Source organism: Protomyctophum parallelum (assembly GCF_964188405.1).
Source record: "Protomyctophum parallelum genome assembly, chromosome: 16".
In the NCBI taxonomy this organism is placed as follows: domain Eukaryota; kingdom Metazoa; phylum Chordata; class Actinopteri; order Myctophiformes; family Myctophidae; genus Protomyctophum; species Protomyctophum parallelum.
Window position 1 is genome coordinate 7,455,158 of NC_139711.1, and position 20,563 is coordinate 7,475,720.

Genomic DNA, 20,563 nt, shown 5'->3' on the forward strand with positions numbered 1-20,563 from the left:
TATTATCACACCAAAAGATCAAATTACCTACCTAGGTTCCATCCTGGAGGCCAATCTTTCCGGTGATAAAATGGCCACCAACGTAATAAAAAAAGTCAATCAAAGAACAAGATTCCTTTACAGGATCTCCTCACTGGTCAGCAAAAACACCTTGAAGACCTTAACAGGAGCCCTCGTACAAGGTTTCTTTGACTATGCATCCACCTCTTGGTACCACAGCACCTCAAAGGCCCTTAAAACAAGGCTCCAGACCTCCCAAAACAAACTGGTCAGGCTCCTACTTGGCCTCACCCCCCAAACCCACCTCACCCCTGCCCACTTTGACAGGCTGGGATGGCTTAGGGTCGACGACAGAGTACAGCATCTTGCAATGGGTCTGGTCCACAAGATTCGATACACCACCAAGATACCCATGTACCTGTCTATATACTTCCTTAATGTAAACGAAGTCCACACCCACAACACCAGAGGGAGTGCAACAAACCATGTACAACCCAGATTCGGCACAAACAAGGGACTAAATTATTTTCGCTCCTATGCCACCAAAATGTGGAACGCCCTACCAACAGTCATTAAGACATGTGAATCCCTTGATTCCTTCAAAACCGCTCTCAAAGGGCACCTACGGATGGCTGCAATTCGAAACTGGCCTCTGTAAAATCTGAATCCCCCACCCCCCCCACCCCCATTTCCCCTCACTGTATAATGTATCTTTTCCCTTTTTTGCTTCCTATATGATGAATTCCTGTTCTGTTCTTTAGCTACATAGAAATGTCTATTTGTATGTCTCTAAATGTTTGTATGTCTCTAAATGTTTTGATGAATTGAACAATGTGGACCCTGTTGTAAACAAGTGTAATGCTTAATTGGGTCGTCCACTCACAGTTAACAGTCTTTGTATTGAGTTTGTGCTTAAAATGTACTGTAAATTCTACAAACTGTTAATAAATATTTCAATCAATCAATCAATCACTCAACTGCCAGAGGTAAAGCACCATATCTTAACTGGGCACAGAGGGACCTCTGTCCTCTTTTTAAATTAAATGCAATATAAGGTTCAGTCATGTAGTCCTCTTTGAATTGAATATAAACTTCTTAATTTAGCTTTTTTCACAATGTCCACCCTCCATCGCTGCTATATGTAACAATTGACAGTTAATATTTGACTGTGTTAATGTTACAATGAAGGTTATTTAAAAAAGCACACCTGTGTGAACTGAGTGGTGCAACTCTCACCCCCCCCCCCCCCTCTCTCTCTCTCTCATTAGCAGGCAACAGTGCAGCACTGTCTCTCTCTCTGTTTCTGGCAAAACAGCGCCCCTACTGGTACTCATAGTCATATACTGGTGCTCATTAACGTCAACCAACACATAGGTGGGTGAACACGGACATTGCTGTTCCTTGGAGTGGTTGCACCACTCAAAAATACATGTTTAAATCAGTGAGAAAATTGAGGAGACCGCTCTTATCCACTGTCTTACCACCCAAACTTTCACAGCTGATGGTGGAGAGTGACGGCAAGAGGCCAAATGAAGGAATGAGAGAAGGGTGGGGGGAGAGGTGTGTGTGTGTGGCCGTTTACCAATTAACACAACAAATCCACAATCACAAAGTAGCGACACACATGACAATAGCATGTTTCCTCGCGTGACGAGTCTCTTCCAACCTTTCTCGATCCCCTCGTGTTGGTTACGCGCACGGAGCCGGATTTTGAAGCCGACAGATCTTCTTCTCGTCAACATTTTGCGGTCTGATCTGATCATCTGATGATACCGCACAACAGCCAGGCAACCGGCTCACTTCTTCTTGTGACCGACTCCAGCGCCCGCCCGCGCACACACACACACACACACACACACACACACACACACACACACACACACACAGTCAGCCAGAGCTCTCACAGCACGGCTCCGTTGCTGCCAACAACCGGAGCGTCGAGACGGAGAAACGGACATTGCGGGAAGTGGCAGATGCAATCCTATTATACAGAGACTAGAGGGACAATATAATTCATATAGAGGGCTATTGTATTAGGGACGAGGAGGATCCCAGTGGGATATGAGCCAGGTTTTTCTCCGACACAACTCGAGGTAACGGCATATCCTCGCTCGGTGCAGCGACTTTCCTGCTATATGTTAAAGAGTGTCACATCTAGCCAGAAGAAGATCCCAGGCAGCAGGCACCACCGACGTACGGAGGAGGAGAAACGCCGTTAAATACCGGTCGTCCCCGACAGATCCAAATCGAGACTTTATCTGGTCATCGTCAACGCTGCACTTCCGAGAAAGATTCTACTTGTCTTGTTCTCCACCAAGCGGATCTAGCAGCACAAGTGCAATACGAATGGTTTGGGTAACTATACAGCTTTACTTTTATTATCACCCGAACGATGGGTGCACGCACGCACACGGTTAATAGGTCTGTTATGAAACAGGTGTTGCAAAGAGAAGATTTTGTTATCAATTTGCAAAGGGGGCGCAAGACATGGAACGCTATACATAATTGCGACTGTTTATTTAGGTCATGAAACAAAGAAAATACTCTCCAAACTTGCTCTCTCTAAATCACTGCAGTTCTAAAACTTAGCAATCAATTGTGCCCGATAGCCTAAATCAACAGATGTTTCTGCGGCAATCAGTCATGTGGATTAAGTCCAGGGGAGAGGGATTGTTCGAACAATGCATTAATAGTAATTACATCCGTCTATCCCACTATTGATTGAGTTTAACTGTCATCGCCTGTTCATTTTTTTGTGTCCTATAATGCCCTTGGCCTGAAAGCATGGCAAGCTAACTGTGGTAAGTTATATATGACTCTTGGCATTGGGCGAGGTCTTCAATACACATTTGGGGACTATAGGACATTGTTCATGCCTCCATGGTGATTACCGGAGCAGTCCATCTGTCCTCCCTCTATACCTGCATTTCTACATTTGGCAAACAGCCAATATTAAAGCAAAAATAGTCACCCCCACTCAGAGAGAGAGAGAGAGCGTGCGTGCGTGTGTGTGTGCGTGCACACGCAGACTGAATTTAAATAAGGGACTTCACAAGATCCTTTTTTTTTGTTTGGGGGGGAGGGAGGGGGGGGGGGGGGGGGGGTCTCACCGTCTCACGTGACAGACCCAGAGGCAGCGGGGTTAGATTGATTCTGAGCACAAAGCATGACATGTACATAAATACAAACAAACAAATATCTCACCTGCCTACCATTAACGGACCATTACTCACACTTACAACCCGATATATAGGCTGTTTCACCTCCTTGTCACCAAGCAGTCACATATCCCAGTCCGGGGAACTGACAAATGTGGTCATTATTGATGAGCTGGAGTGGACACACACGCTGTCACAGCCTGGCCCCCCTCGCTATATAAACTGAATAAATTATGTACACTGTTGACAAGCTGACAGAACACAAACAGGGACCGACGGGGAGACTTCCAGGGGGGGAAATAAATTGAAGGTTGCCGCTTGTTGCTTGCTTACATTTTTCACCTGCTCTGCACCTCTGCGGACTGGCATGCACTTTTGAATTCCAGTATATTTTCCCTCAGCCAGCAAAGGCTCGTGCATAGTCCATTCAACATCTGATAATCAAGTTACGGGATGCAGCGTGAGACTGTACCGCAGGTAATATAATCTAATGTAATATAGCTACATTAGGGGATGCTGCCAAGATCCATGTCCTCGCAGCCTCCATGCCTCGGGGCGGATTAATCACTCCTTATCATTTCCTCAGTCATCCCCTTGATTCATCTGCCTCTGAAGACATTTTAACGTGTAATATCTTCGTACCCCTCCCCATGAATACATTTGAATACATCCAAGCAAAGACAGGCAGGGCTGCACACAACAGCATGTCCACTGATAAAATAACACCGCCTTCTATCTGCATTTTCTTGCCCATTTATTCATCACTTTTCTTTCTTTCTTCCTTCCTCTATCATCCATAGAGATTATTTATGAACTATTATCATCATGCAGTAACACTTTATTAGACATGTAGACAGCCAAAGGCCGATTCATCTTTCACTTGCACTCTTGCATGCGCGCATGCACACACACACACACACACACACACACACACACACACACACACACACACACACACACACACACACACACACACACACACACACACACACACACACACACACACACACACACACACACACACACACACACACACACACACAGCCAATGGTCTTCTGGACCACAAGCCTATATGTTTAGTGATTTGAATATAGCACAGAGCAGATGATGGAACTGAGGTTTATATATTCTCAGGATGATGTGTCTTCTATATCAGCAACAGACCAACGCTTGGCGTTTTCAACGGCTATCCCATTCTGACCTGAGATCAGATTCATACGAGGTTTCCACTGGACACACACTGGTCTGATGAACCCATTCTGACCTGAGATCAGATTCTAAAAAATGTCAGTCGCTCTTCGATTTTTCAAAAATAGCAGACCTACAAGCTCGTATCGCGCCACTCGGTGGCGCGATATGAGCTTGTAGATCTGCTATTTTTCAATAGCTAAAGCATAACATGATGCTGACACCAAAATGGGTGCCCGGTCAGAATGGGCTATAGCCTAGGCTGTGCGCAGAGGCCGTGGCGCCGGCCGGCCGGCCATCTCTCTCGCTCCATCACACTCTCAAGTGTTGCCATTACGGCACATCTGACCCGGTAATGATTTCATATTATAATGTCATTGATCTGTTAAGAGTGGCTGACACACCGATTGGTACTCAGCAGAGTGTGGACAAGTCCAGTCAGGCTCCGCCCGGGGGCCCGCACGGCTGCAGGCCTCGTCGGAGCTCAATACGATTTAAAGAGTGGCCGGTTCCAATTCCAACCGTTAAGGTTGATCATCATTTCTCAGTCCTGGATCAATACTGGGGGGGTTTTATACTGTCTAACCGGGCTGAAATATGTTCAGCGAACGACGCATGAACGATCATATTTGGCTAAATTAGTATTGGCTGCATGTGCACTCAACCCAGGCATAACCCATTCTGAACGGGCACCCATTTTGGTGTCGGCATCATGTTATGCTTTAGCTATTGAAAAATAGCAGATCTACAAGCTCATATCGCGCCACCGAGTGGCGCGATACGAGCTTGTAGGTCTGCTATTTTTGAAAAATCGAAGAGCGACTGACATTTCTAGAATTTGATCTCAGGTCAGAATGGGTTAATCAGACCAGTGTGTGTCCAGTGGAAACCTCGTATGAATCTGATCTCAGGTCAGAATGGGATAATGTATATAGCGGACACGCACTCTCGTGCAGACACACAAGTCAAAAGCATCTCTAAACAGATCGCAAGTTGTTATCAATATTCATCGTGAATGAGAATGGGACGTGTGGCGACAAAGGACTGCGGCACACAATGGGGGAAAAGCATTGCAGTCTACCGAGGAAAAGGAAGCGTCTTTAAAAGGGCACATGGATGCTTCTGAACTACATTAATTTACAATGAATGAGGGATGGCCAAGAAAACAACACCAACATGAGCATAATAATATGATCTCATAGGAAAAGGAACCTCAGAAAATACACTCAGGAAAACAAACAAACCGAAATCAATAGAAAATGAGATCCATTTATTTCAAACCATAGAGCCACAGAGGAATGGAGCGTAAAAAAAAAAGAAAAGCTCATAGTGCCACTGGATTCTCGGCTCCCAACAGCCTGGCTAGAACAATATGGTCTCCCGACACCAGACGAAGACAGTGGTCTGCTTGGCAAGCAGATGTCATCATAGGAACAAGCATCAAACTGTGACTAGACACTATACATTTCAAACAGCACTGCATAAATAAATGACCTTTGTCCATAAGCTTGCCTCTGTGAATATGTCTATATATATGGGAACAGATGCCATTATAAATGTCTGCCCTTATAACAAGCGTCTAATTCCTGTCGCCTCTCTCTCTCTCTCTCTCTCTCTCCCCAGGCATGGTGCCCACGCCCCAGGTGTGCGTATCAACCCTGGTCACGGTGAGCACAATGGCAGTCGTGGACCTCTACCTGCTGGAGCAGAGCATGCTGGGTAACACCCGCGGCGGCGGCGTCCCGGGGCCGGGGGTCTGGCAGTGTGCCGCGGTGTTGCTGGGCGACGTGGGCTTCCTGGTGGCGCTGCGCTTCGTGTCGGCGGGCGTGTCGTCCGAGGCGCAGTCCCCGCGGCGGGGCTTTGCCAACGCCCTCTGGTTCCTCTTCCTCTCCCTGCTGCAGCTCAAGCTCTTCTTCGTCTGCCACAACTACCGCCAGGAGCGCCGGCCGCCCGACCCGCTGGCGCGGAAGACGCTGACCCTGCTGCTGTCCATCTGCCTGCCCTCGCTCTTCCTCATCCTGACGGGCGCCGACCACATGACGCCGCTCCGCCGGAAGCAGGAGGTGCGCGGCCGCCTGCTGTGGGTGGTGGTGGACCTGCTGGACGTGTTGGACCTGCAGGCGGGGCTGTGGGAGGCCCCCGGGGGCCCCGGGGGGGCTCCCCCCGTCGAGCCGCGGCTGCCCATCTGGGCAGAGGGCCTGGTCTTCTTTTACTGCTACGCCCTGCTGCTGCTGCTGCCGTGCGTGGCCCTCACGGAGCTGGGGGCCACCGGCCTGCCGGGACAGCGGGGAGGGGGAGGAGGCCAACGCAAGGAGGCCCTCTATCCGTGGCTCAGCCTGGTCACCATCAACGTGTTCACGCTGGGCCTGAGGGGAACGGGCATGCTGTGGTACAGGGACTCCCGGGTCTCCACCGTGTTCCTGGGGAAGAACCTGCTGGCGCTGGCCGTGAAGCTGAGCTCGGCCTGGCAGAAGCACGGGGGGCCGGAGCGCGGAGGAGGTATACGGGGGGCCGGCGGGACGGGGACGGAGCCGGGGGAATCTGCGCTGCCGAGCCAGGGCGAGGATGAAGGAGAGGACCAGGCCCGTGAGGGGAGAGCCTCTTCGAGTTTGGCGCCTTCATCCCGTTATCACACCCTGTCTCGCTCCCAGAGCCACACCCTCTCCCACGTCAGCCTGGAGCCCTCCGCGGACTCCTCCTTAGGGCCCCCTTTCATCTCCCATGAACTCTAGAGACCAAACTTTGCATGTAGAAGACACGTAGTCGGGCACATGTACACTGAACTCAGCCACACGTGCACTGAAGGATGTGCGTGCCGCACATGGACCCGTCTATAGGCTCTAGCTCATCTAAAGAGAACTAGTGTTAAAGACCCAAACCAGAGGGGTTTTTTTATTCAGCAATGGGTTGTGGTGCTGTGAAAAAGCATTTGGTATGCTTGAACATTTTGTTGTGAAAAAAAAGGTCTTTCCATACAGGAAATGAATAGAGTGCCACTGAACAATCCTATTGGGAAAAATAATTATTTATGTTTAAGCCTTGATCAAAAATACTAATACATGTTTCATACTGTATATCTTTTTATTGATATAGTATTCAATCTTATTGAATTTGGAGTTGGACCACAGACAAAATGGGTTTATTTCATAACACATTCTATTCAGACTCCAGACAAGTCTAAGGCCTTGTCAAGTTGTACAGTATACGTAGGACTTGTGTAGGGCTTAGGTAAGAATGTACAATGAAAGGCTGCTTTCCTCCCAATATAGACCAGTCGCATTTCATCTGGAGGGTTTTCCAGGCGTCAGATGTATTGTCCTACAAAGGGATTATGCAACGATGTGCTTCAATTATGTGTGACATTTGAGTTTAAGTTCTTGGGAGTTTCAAAGTAAGAATATATCAAAATGTATTCCACGATATTAAGTCTGTTTCAGTTCACTCTCCCTCGCATTCTCTCTCTAACTTGTTCTAGTCTTTCAGTTCTCTTTACCGGGGTAATCAATAACGAACGTATAGACTGGAGAAGCTGAAAACCACACCTGCTGTACTTCAGCAGTCAACACCATATTTTACTGTCTCGACACTTTGTTGGAGATTTCAACCCTTGCTCGAAAGCATGTTATGTAAACAGCTGGCATCAAACCTTCAGATGATGCGCTGTTAAACGTTATTTAATGTGACTTTAACCACTTTCAACCTGGCATTCCGATTTGGGGCATGTCGTTATAGGTGAAAATGTGTCCATTTCTTTCATTAAAAAACAAAATCTGAAATGACTAAACTAGCAAATCTACAAGCTACAAGCAACACATGGCATTGTGATGCTTGTTCACTGGCATACACAATGCCACCCATTGTGAGCTTATAGATGAGCCATTTCCGATACTTGTATTATGACGATGAAGTACAGTACAGTATATAGGGCTTAACGGGAACCAATAACCTAACACTTGTTTTTTTACTAACTCTGAATCTTAATTACATGCTTAAGTTAATTAGAATAATGTGGAGATACAGCTCATAAAACATTTTCTTTTTGAAAAAGAAAAGTCAAGGTGCTGTCAACTCTTGCAAGACTGAGCACCCATATAGAAAGGTTGGGCGTGCAGTGCAGTGCAGGTGAGCAAAACAAGCATATCGCTTCATTCTCAAGTGACTGGAACTTAGAAATACAGGTTCAGGTTTGCTGCAGTGTTTACACGCAATGCCAATTATGTAAGTAATAATCCTGCCAACAGCTGCAAGGGACATTTGGAAATTTGATGTGTAGCTTCCAACCTTTTGTGTACACAAAGTCTGTCAAACATTCCGAGAAGGAAGAAACATTACTGGTGCTTTTTTGTGTTTGGAACAAGAGTTAGTTACCTTTTACATTTTTAATCAAGGAATGGACTTTTATGTGCGACTCATCCAGCTGCGGTTGCTGCTGACAAGACTGTAGTATTATGGGGAGTAATATGGGAGACGGGGTTGAAGCAGGATGTACAGAGGAGTCAAGTGCCTTGTTCCCCCAGAGGAGCTACTAGCCTCTTGTGTTGTCAAACACATCAGTCGTACCACGTGGGACTTTGGGCATATGCCGCGCGTATACTGTGAAAGTTATTCCACAGGCATAGCCTGACAACAGTGTCAGCTATGCCTCCAGGACTGGGAGCTAACTGTAATAAAGTGTTTCATACTCAGGCGCTGGCATTTCATTGGCCATTATGTAGCCCCGATATTGACATGCTGTCACCACCACAAAGGCATAAAGCAGGATCGGAGAGTGATCGCTCAAAAAGCGAAGGGCCCCTAGATTCCAATGGCTGTCCTGTACTTGCAAAGCCCCCCCCCCCAACTCTAAGCCTATGGGCTTCCATTTCACACTCTGGATATATTAAGTGATTTTTGTTTTTCCAAACATCCGAGAGTGATGCTGGAGCACGTGAATTAAAACGAAGCTCACCACCACATACACTATTCGTGTCATAAAAGCAAGCTATTCCTCGTGCAGAGTGGCACAGGCATACGGAGGAAAGACCGTCATTTATCACAATTACGCCAGCGACACCACCAGTTCAGATAATCCTTGAGCGATCCGCCGTCTTGTCTCCCTTTAATGTTGAAAGAGAACTCTTGATGTGATGCAAGAGTGTGTGTATGTGTGTGTGTGTGTGTGTGTGTTGTGTGTCAAAAGGGGAGGAAGTGTGTGTTTTCATTTTCCAAACGGAGTCAGTGGCCCCTATACACCCCCACACCCATCCGACTCCCTCTAACCATTAATGCTCCTATTAAGTGAAATTGGGGCCATTTGTCAAACTGCTGAGAGATAATTCATTGGCTGCTTCACGCTTGATTTACTGGGCATATTTACAGGATGCGTTAAGGGTAAAAAAAAAAAAAAAAAAAAAAACGAACGCACACAGCGGTGCACACACCACGTAGAACTCGGAGACTCATCTAAACATTCTCTGCGGAATTTCTCGATGGTGCATTTCATTGCAGGCGGGTGGGTGGGGGAGCGAGGCGGAGCGGAGCACAGGGACCAACATCTCGGTAGTCCGTATCCATCTCCCGCCCACCCGATTGCTTTCATCTCAGGGCTCCCTCGGCTCGGCGGACTCGCTCCACATTTCAAAACACACACACACACACACACACACACGTCGGCGATACTACACACAGAACATACAGATATAAGAAGCCCCCTGCAGCCCGGCCACCAGCCCAAGATAGAGAAATTCTCATATATGTCTCATAGAAGCTTTAAGAATGTATTAAAGCAACAGCCTCAGACAGCATTGCACTGAGCCCCCTTTGAATTTGTTCCACCTGTTCGACTTCCGAGCCCTCATATGACAACACTCGGCATTCCACTCTATACTAACCAAGCCCTCAAAAAGCCTCTTCTCCCAAATTCATCCTTCTGTTGCCCGTTCTCTTTTCAGCCTCTCTTTTCATCCAACGGCGCTAATTTCACTCCAAAGTCTGTAATTATTATCCACCCACCGAAAGCTGTCTCAAAAGCCTCACCCCCCCAACCCCCCTTAACATCTCTTGACTCCCTCTTTTATTTCCCTCGTTTGTTGAAATTTGCCCCGTGGCCGACAGGCGGCCCACCACTCCGCGCTTATACCCTGTCAAGGGTGGTTAGTCAAGAGTGGTGGGGAAAGAACAGCCAAAGAGGAGAGACGTGGTGAGATTAAAGGTCCGGCGGCGCCCATGCCTGAAGCAGATCGTCTGCCAGCCTGCCATTTATTTACAGTTTACTACAGTGAAATACAGTGAGCCCCAGTGGAGCAAGAGAGTTAAGAGACAATCCAACACTGAGAAGAAGGGAAGGAGATTTCTGGTTTTGGGAGGTCTTTTTTTGGTTTTGCTTGGATGCAAGTATATAACCTCACCTCATTATACCACTGTTGGCTGAGACAAGGAGGAACATCTAACAGACGCATGACTGAATCATTCATCATAGAGATATGGAAACGCAGCGCCACTCCCAGGTCCCAAACCTATTTCACGAGGCGGTGAATCATTCAAATCAACCTGACAGTTGCAAGATATGCAAATGTAGAATACTATACCCGGGACAGATATTAGGCTCCCCCAAAACAGCAGTCACCTGCCCACCCCTGTGGAGAATGGGGTTTAATTCCTCTGTCCCAACAAACACAATTTGCTGTGTTTGTAGGTGGGTCTGCGATCTGTCGTTAACTCCTATAGCACCTGTTCAGCAGGGAGCAGAACAGGGCCAGTTAGCATGCTCCTCTGCACGTGTTACTACGTCCTCCCAGTGAAACTCCTCACCGTCAGGTGAAAAGAAGCAGCTGGCAACTCCATGTGTATATCGGAGGAGACGTGTGCTCATCAATACCCTTCACAAACAAAACAGTAGGGGTTTGGCGGTGACAGTCAGGGACTATACCCACGAGGCAATAGCAATTGGCAAGTGAAGAGAAAAAAACGTCAACCTCAAAACAGTTGAACCCGGTGAAAGGAGAAGAAGACAATGGCCATAAATGGGTGACAAGAAAGCAGTCCGGTGTGATGAGTGACTCTTGTGCTATCTTAAGTTCTTAGTCAAAACTCATAACAACTAGTCTAAGAACTACTGAGGCTGAGACTTTGTTATCCTATGTTCGTATACCAAGACGTGAAAAATCTATTTAATCTAAACATCAATTGTTTTTGTTTTACGAACAGAATGTACTATAAGATCTCTGTAATGGAGAAAATCTAGTCTATACCAATACCTTTAGACCCCAAATACTACTCTATGTCTGTATTGTGTAGAAAAAGAATGGGCTGTACTAGTACTTGGTATTATTTAACATGAGGCGTTCTCAAATAAACAAACGTTAGTGGCAGTATCTGTGCACGGTACAACACCAACATGATAAAGCCCCCACAGAGTCCAGAGTCAACAAATGGTACAAATGTTAAATGATAAGGTAAATAGAGTGCACAGAAAACACCATCTGTTATGCCAAACGATGCAATCATTTGAGATTAAACTTTCATTCAGGGTGAGCAGCTTTTCCCCTCAGCTAGAGTCTTGGAAAGCGTGATTAGAGGTGTGGTATGTGATATTTGGTTACAAAAAAAACATAGTAAATTCTGATAGTAATATAGATCAGGGGTTCTCAACGTTTTTGGCTGGGGACCCATCGGAAATGCTTTGTATTGGCCTGCAGGTGTGGTCTTAGCGGTTGGTCGGTTGGTCCCGCCGGAAATGTATAAAAACTCAGCATGTGGAAGGGGAGGGAGGACTGGAACCACGGCATTATGAGAGGCTACTAAAAAGAAATAAAGGAACATAAAGACTTTGATGTCGGTGAGTCCCTCTTCATTCCAGCCCGTTGCACTATATACTGTACGCCTGGAAAGCGGTTGACTGAGACAAATGAGGCTCCTCGGAGGAGATTTTCAAAGGTCAAAAGGTAAGAACCTCCATAAAATACTTGTGACTAAAGTATACCATTTGTTTCCGATTTTTTTTTTTTGCCATCATAAACTTTGGTTTGGTAAAATAAAGTTATAAAAAATTCCTTGTCTTAGTTTTCTTCTTGTGATTGGCCAATTCATTAAAGATGGAGTGCCACAATTTTTTGTATTTTTCCAGTTTTTCATGTGTCTATGAGGTGACAGTACTTCATTAGACACCCTAGAGTTGTTTTTATGTGCAATGGTGTATTAACTTTGTATTTAGGGTTTCTTCCTGGAGGCTGAACCCTTGACAGTCAAACGGGCCAATGAAGTAAACAGTAATATAGTGACAGCAGGCATACTTAATGAACTGGTGGGCGTGTCCACATAAAAGCATGATTTTAACAAATACTGTACACTTTTTGGAAAAAGTTATTCCCCCTTATATTGTAATAATACCTGATGATCATGTTTTAGGGTGGAAAAAAATGGTGGCACTGCATCTTTAAAGAAAAATGCTAAATATTGTAGCGCCCTCATGTGTTTATGCCATCTCAGTCACCCCTAAAGCACCGTGGCATGCTCCAGAAATGTTCCGTCCTGCTGCCTTAAGGTCTGGGTATGATTACTGCCCTTTAGTAGGAATGGAATAGGATGTGCAGAACATTACCTGTCCCAGGATTGGTCCGAGCGGTGGGCCTGCCTTGGCTTGTCCCGACCTCACTATGGCACGGATCACACCCCCAAGATCCACCTTCTTCACCGCTTTCGCTGCCTTGGAGATCTTCGACATCTTCTAGGCCTCTGTCTCTCTGAGAGAGAGTGTGTGTGTGTGTGTGTGTGCGTGGGCAGTGTGTGTGCGCGTGTATGTGTGTCAGAAAAAAGCCTTCTCTCCGCCCCTGTGCAAACATAAAAAGCAAACCACAGAGAATTAGCACATTTGAGAAGAAAAGCAAACAAATTAGCCTTTACAGCGTGCCCGGCCACGACAAATCATTTACATGGCAGCCTCATTAAAACATCATACACTCAAATCAATACACACATACCCACGGGGAACAAACAGGTTTTATTTTTTATCCCATTCTGTAAGCAGTCGGGTAATTAAAAAAAAAAATCTTTCCCTTCGATCGTTTCAGTGAAAGGGACCCTGGAGCCGTTTGCGTGCGGTGCGGAGGAAAAAGGAGGGAAGGCAGAGGGAGACGCTAGGCCTGATGAAGGAAGACTGGTAGGACTTAAACGTCTCCTGATAAGAATCACAGGGGGCATACCACCATTAACTCTGGCTACAGTAGGGGCCAGCAGCAGGCCTCCAGCCTGCAGGAGCTTCCCATCACTCAAGGTCAAGGGCGCCCGCTGACAGCCATCCACGACGGGGCATGGGGCTTGAGTGACAATATTAACCCATTTAGACCTGACAAAATGGCTTGTAAATCCTAATAGTTTTCTGAAAAACGTATGTTTCTATGTCAGCCAGTGGTGCTCAACCTTTTTCATGTCAAGGACCCCCAGAATTGTCTGAATTTGGCTGCGGACCCCCATCTGAAAATATGTTGTTCCAGGGACCCCCCCCCCCCCCCAGAAGCAAAGATATGAGTTAAAAACGTTCGCTCTGAAAGAATATATTTAAAGATTTGCGCCACACTTTCCCGATTTTTCAAAAATAGCAGACCTAGCTCATAGTGCTATGAGCTTGTAGATCTATTTTTCAACAGATACATTATAACAATGTTTAAAACACCAAAAGGGGTTCCCGCCCAAAATGGGTTAACCCATTTTGACCGGGCACCCATTTTGGTGTCAGCATCATGTTATGCTTTAGCTATTTAAAAATAGCAGATCTACAAGCTCATATCGCGCCACCGAGTGGCGCGATACGAGCTTGTAGGTCTGCTATTTTTTGAAAAATCGAAGAACGACTGACATTTTTAGAATCTGATCTCAGGTCAGAATGGGTTTAATCAGACCAGTGTGTGTCCGGCGGAAACCTGGTATGAATCTGATCTCAGGTCAGAATGGGTTAATATGCTGTTGGGGGCGGGGGGGGGGGGGGGGGTCGCTCAACAGGGAGGTAGAGGGGAGATGCCCTCCTTTTATTCCACCTGCAAATGCATTTACCAAATTCAATTCAGGCAATTAGTGGAGTGGGGCGTTGGCCACGCTCCGATGGTTTGCATCAAAACAACAGGTCTAATAATCCTGTTGGTGGGGGAGGAATATGACAAGAGATATGGCAATAAAGAAAGAGATCAATGACTAAAGCCAAGGGACAGATAAATGTTTTTCGGTTTAGACCATTGTTGCCCTGCATTCAATAAAATGTAAGCCCTGAGGGTGCCCAATTAGATCAAGAAAGAAGAGAAACTAGACGCACACTAAAGGAGACCTCACACTGCTGCAGATAAATAAGACAAATAAGAGAAACAAGGGAAATTGTGATTATATCTAGGCTACCAATTATCCCACCTGTTTAGGTGCACCGAACAAACAATGTTTGTCTAAATTGATAAGCTCACTCACTGCAGACAGTCTTGAATAGATGCCATTTAGCATGAATATATCACTCACGTACGCTGCTACTTTTCAGAAGTCAATTTCATGCTGCTCACCTAACGTGTTGGGCTACCTAATATCTTGTTTCAATCGGAATCAATTTTAGAGCAGGTGGGAAAACAAAACAGAGACCAGAATACAAACAGTACAAACAAAACCCACTTTAGCTATCAAACAGAAGTTATAAAACCAAGCCATTGAATGGTGGAAATTTACAAATTAAGTCGTGAGACGACGAAAAAAAAAAAACTATTAAGAATTGCAGCCAATGTAGGGTTTTAATCCCAATTTGGGACCAAGGGAATAACATTTGGTGAGCAGTGGGTGAAAAAGACAACATCACGCTTTGATGAACCATAACTCCCAATATCTGTCAGCATGAATAATGGAAACTGCATTTCCCCTGAAAAATGAAATCACTCATCACAAGGCCAAGCCAGAAAGCTGAAGAAGAATTGCCCTACATACTGCATAACAACTGAAGTGACAGTCATGTTCACACAATGGAGTCACAAGACAGTGACTAAACAAATGGTAATCCCACTGCAGTAGAGACACTGTTTAAGACTATAAGTACTTATCATAATAGCTTGATAGGGGATTCACACTGAGACGGACTGAATCCGTTTCATTGGAACCGTTTTCGAATACGGTTGCCTGGTCCCCGATGGCCATGATTCACATTGCACCGAGATTCAACAGCGCACCCGGGTACACTTGCATAACACACTTTAATCCTCCTGATGACGGTGTGCTTGATGGCTGGCGCGCACGGACACTGACCATCAACTGTGCGACATTGTCTCAAATAAATCCAGACACACTGAATTGCATTGCCTCTTTGGCTTTTTGCCGTTATACTACTTGTCAGCCTCCCTGCTATTCACTGTCAGTCAGTTATGTGCTCCAGTGTATTAGTTTGCTATGGATTCTACTTTAGCATTATTATTATTTTGTTTTACTTTGGAAACTGTGCCAAGCAAAGCCCAAGAGCCACGTGTAGTCTGCAGAATAAGATCAGCGCGGTGCTGCGCATATAAGCAGATTCAACAGGAGAAGGGCGGCGTTGAAAAATGCGCTGGTGTTACGCATCGTGCAGAGGCTGTGTTTTTTTTTGTTGACGCTTGGCTCGTCGACTGCATGCATTCACATTGGAACGATCCGTATCTGAATACACTTCAACGGTCCAGAGACCCTCCCCCCATGCGGTCCCGGGGACGGTTGGGCGATCCGCTCCCGGGAACGGTACGCATCATTCACACTACCACAACATCTGCCAAGTGGTCCCGAGTGCGCACCCGGGACCATAGTGTGAATCCCCTATGAGAGTACGACGTCGCAGAAGACTAGGTTGAAAACCTTTCTCTACGACAAAGCCTATAGCTAGACTTGTCTCCAAGTCTAGCTGGATACCATAGTCGTACATTGTTGTGTGGGTTTGTCTCCCAGCAGTACTTGTAATATACACTATATAGGCTCCAGTAAGGCCTGCCACTAATCCAACATCCGGGGTCTCTTTTCGTCCTCCCCGTCGCAGTTCTGTGGACCTCTAATATTAACTGACTGCCGAGTGTGACCGTGGATCAGGCCTCTTCATGGAGCCCACCAGAAGTGTGACCTGGACCCGGCCTCACAGAGCTCGACCTCGACCAGATGTGGACCGGAGCCCACCTGTCTATTTCTCTCTGTCTATCTCTCTCTCTCTCTCCCTCTACCCCCCCCCCCCCCCCCCCCCCCCCCCGACACGGTCGAGGCAGATGGCCGCCCACCCTAGAGTCGGGTTCTGCCTGACGTTTCTTCCTAAAGGGGAGTTTTTCGTTACCATTGTCGCAATATTGCTTGCTCTGGGTGGATCTTTGTTGGTTGTAAAGTGTCTTGAGACAACTTGTTGTGATTTGACACTATAATACAATAGAATTGAATTGAATAGATGTCTTGTTTAAATGCAGATATTTTACACAGTTTGGACAATTTAAGCAGCATCATTTAAACAATGGTTAATTATAATAATATATAATTAAATAATACTAGACCGGTTGCCCGGCTGAGTCGGTAACGATGGAAGTAAGTTGGAGATCCATGCCCCAACCCAGCTATGCAATAACCATTGTACCAGTGTCAAGATGACCCATTCTACCCATCTGTCTGTGTCCCTTTCATGCCCCCATATATGGAGATTTCTGTATCTCTCTGTGTCCCTTTATTCCTATATATGGAGTTCTGTGTCAGGCATGTCCAAATATGGAGTGCTGTGATGTCAGTATGCCCAAATATGGAGTGCTGTGGTGTCAGTATGCCCAAATATGGAGTATTGGGATGTCAGAACAGGCCAGCCCAATATGTGGAGCCTGGGCAAGGGCCCTGTCCAGAGGCACTGCACTCCCTGTGGGTGTGGAACGCGTGTGTCGAATTTGAAGTCGTTGGAGTGAGCGGTTCTCGAGTTACGTACATTATAGATGTACAGTACACACGTACTGTACATAGACGAGACTGAGATGTGGTGCATTTATAGATAGATAAACATTACCAACAAAGCCTATAATGATAAAATCCATGAATCCAAATCCATTTAGATGATGTGAGAAATGCATCCATTATGAAAATGTGTTGTGGAAAATCATGGTTAACCTCCCACCACACCTGTTATTTATTTATTTCTTAACATATTTATTTCACAGCTGAATAACACTAAAGGAGAAGTCCATGCTAGAAGGCTTTCTTACCTTTATTTGTAGTTGTTACGTGCCCAACAAAGAGGTCCAGGTGTTATTTTGTGCAAAAGTGCATTATTGGCTATTTCCCCTAATATAAGCCCTCAATGGGGGTTGGGTTTTGTGCTAATTCGCTTATTTCCATCGAAATAAGTAGTAAAGTGTGCCACTTGGGATACTATTTACATTATGAAGAGAGGATATAATTTAAAAAAATGATTTTGAAATAAGTGAATTAGCACAACACCCCATAGCCCCATTCAATTCAATGCAATTCATTGAGGGCTTATGGTAGGGGAAATAGCCAATAATGCGCTTTTGCACAAAATAACACCTGGACCTCTTTGGTGGGGACGTAACAACTACAAAAAAGAAAGCCTTCTAGTATGGAATTCTCCTTTAACATACCAGAAAGTTATACTGAAATTCATGATGAAAGAATTCAGGATGAATCATTTATTCATTATAATGTCTAGACCAGGTCTTTCAGACTGAAGAGAACAGTTACTGTGGTGACTACTTCAAAGTTATGACTTACGCAAGCTGGGTGGGTATGTATGTATTTATGTACTGTATGTACGTATTATGTACGTATGCACGTATGTAAGTACGTATGTACGTAACGTATGTATGTACTGTATGTCGGGATATGTATGTAGGTGTCCTCCAACAGCCAATAAGGGACCACCATTCTTGGTGACGTAACTACGGTATTCTTCAAGTTTCAAGGTTGCTATATATGGTCAATAACGGGTCTAAAGGATTAAGAATACCAGAGAGCTCTAGGACTCAGAGCAGCAGTCGTACCCAGGCTAGCCTCGGAAACCCAGACATTTTTATTTCCAGGGAGAAAAAGAAAAGTCTGGGACCGAGTCCACTTCACTTCGGCATAGAGTAGCGCAAACGTCAATCGCTCTCTGCTGTTTTCTGATCGTCTGCACCTTTGTTAAATTGACGCACACACTCACACCCGTACACTCCTCTCTCTCTCGCTCTAATTAATTTGTCTCATGTCGCGCAGCTGCGTCTAGATTCTCCCGGGCCCGGGAGCTGCCTATGCCATAGATTAGAAAGCACCCAGGCAGACAGCAGAGAGCTCTAGGACTCAGAGCAGCAGTTATACCCAGACAGAGAGCTCTATAGGGACTCAGAGCAGCAGTCGTACCCAGACAGCAGCAGAGAGCTTTAGGACTGAGAGCAGCAGTCGTACCAGCAGTGGTGAGCGCACCTCGTGCCGCGCTCCACTTGCTCACAAGGCCATACATGGCCTACTTGTGTGCAAGGTGCAAGTTGGCATCTCGACAGAGTGCATTTCTAGTTATATACTTGAAACTCTTGATTAAAGAAATTAATCCAAGTTCCGTAAAATTGTAGACCTCATTGAGCTTCTATAAGACATTAGTGGCGTTGTGCACTCTGTGTGTAGGTATTAGCTTGCTTACGTATTAAAATCTTATAACCTCTAAATGCCCCCCTCATCATTTAAGCAATTCTCTAGAGTGTGCTCTATTTACATTTCAAGGAGGTTAACATAATATTTGATTTAACAGTGTTCTTGATAATAGAAACAGATTGTCCTTCAGATCAGTGTCGGCCGGGGTTTTATACTGTATATAAAACCCGTCCAAAACGTTCCTTTTCGGGAAATGAACAAAATAACCAATAGTCTTTCAATGTAGTCACAACAAACAAGCGCTTGTTAATACTTTTCATTGGTAAAATTAAAACCCATAGATTAGGCAAGGTCTTTTAGAAAAAAAATCAAGAGATTTCACTTTAAAAAAACATATTTCCAAAATAGTGAAAATAGCAGATCTACAAGCCCAGGAGTCGCATCGCTATGCGCTGTGAGCTTGTAGAGCAGCTATTTTCACTACTATTGTGTGACACCGTCACTTTATGGGTATTAATTAAAACATGAAACACTTAAATAAGGAGACATGGTTTCTGCCCGACAGCTACAATATGAGAAATTAAAAGATTAAACTCAATACTAAGTCACTATAGGGCTTTTCCATGGCAACGGTTCTGTGAGAACCGTTAAATAACCTCTCCAATTGCATTACATTTTGCACAATGCCAATGGCACGGGATGGTTTTTAAACTGTGCCAATGCCTGGATTTCTGCCAGTTTCCTAACCATTCTAATTAACATGGCCAAAGTGAAACTGTGCCCCTGGGAGGTCTTAATGATGTGGGGTATTCAATGATTGGCTTTAGGTCCTGTGGTAGGAAAGCCCAATGAGCAGTCAGTACAAAATGCATGTCTGAGTATTTACTACTGCTGGTGAACAGGGCAATGGCACAAATAGCCTCGGAAACCCAGACGTTTAATGGACAAACGACACACTTACAAATCCATACTCCATTGCATGTTATCACATGGTCGTTTACAAGCTATTCAACCAATTAGCTCAGGTTCTCACCAGCCACCAGCCGCCACCACTATGTGAAATACACACATGATCATCATACCTTAGCAAAGCACTTCCACTCTGAAGCAAAACAAGAGAGACCTGGTAATAGGCCTATTTTAATTTTGAGCAGGTAGAGGAAAATCTAGAGGTGGACATATGCCCTGGTATAAAGGAGAGGAATGAAGGTTAGCCACAGCAAGACAGAATACATGTGTGTGAATGAGAGGAACCCAAATGGAACAGTGAGTAGGCGTGAAGAAGAGAGAGGACTTTAAGTACATTAGGGTCAACATTTCAGAGCGATGGAGAGTGTGGAAAAGAGGTGAAGAAACGAGTGCAAGTAGGTTGGAATGGGTGGAGAAAGGTATCAGGTGTGATTGTGTGATAGGAAAGTATCAGCGAGAATGAAAAGGAAGGTGTACAAGACTGAAGACGGTGGTGAGACCAGCTATGTTGTAGAGACAAGTCGCACTGAGGAAAAGACAGGAAGCAGAGCTGGAGGTATAGCAGAGACTAATGTTGAGGTTCTCTCTGGGAGTAACAAGGATGGATAGGATCAGGAACGAGGACACCAGAGGAACAGCGCTTGTCAGATGTTTTATAGATCAAGCCAGAGAGGCTTTATCAA

The 20,563-nt window shown here is 45.5% G+C and overlaps 2 protein-coding genes across 2 annotated transcripts in view; one reads left to right on the forward strand and one right to left on the reverse strand.

The window, feature by feature from the left end:
* mrpl11 (mitochondrial ribosomal protein L11) overlaps positions 1 to 20,563 on the reverse strand; it is a 60,258-nt gene that overhangs the window by 32,426 nt on the left and 7,269 nt on the right. The window contains exon 2 of the mRNA XM_083786002.1: positions 12,925 to 13,153. Coding sequence (XP_083642128.1) covers positions 12,925 to 13,047 — 123 coding nt within the window. The 5' untranslated portion in view covers positions 13,048 to 13,153. The remainder of the gene's footprint in view (positions 1 to 12,924; positions 13,154 to 20,563) is intronic.
* Positions 1,976 to 7,203, forward strand: tmem265 (transmembrane protein 265). Its single transcript, XM_083785998.1, has 2 exons — positions 1,976 to 2,355; positions 5,970 to 7,203. Exon 2 carries the CDS (start codon positions 5,972 to 5,974, stop codon positions 7,076 to 7,078), a length of 1,107 nt encoding a protein of 368 aa, XP_083642124.1. The 5' UTR covers positions 1,976 to 2,355; positions 5,970 to 5,971; the 3' UTR covers positions 7,079 to 7,203.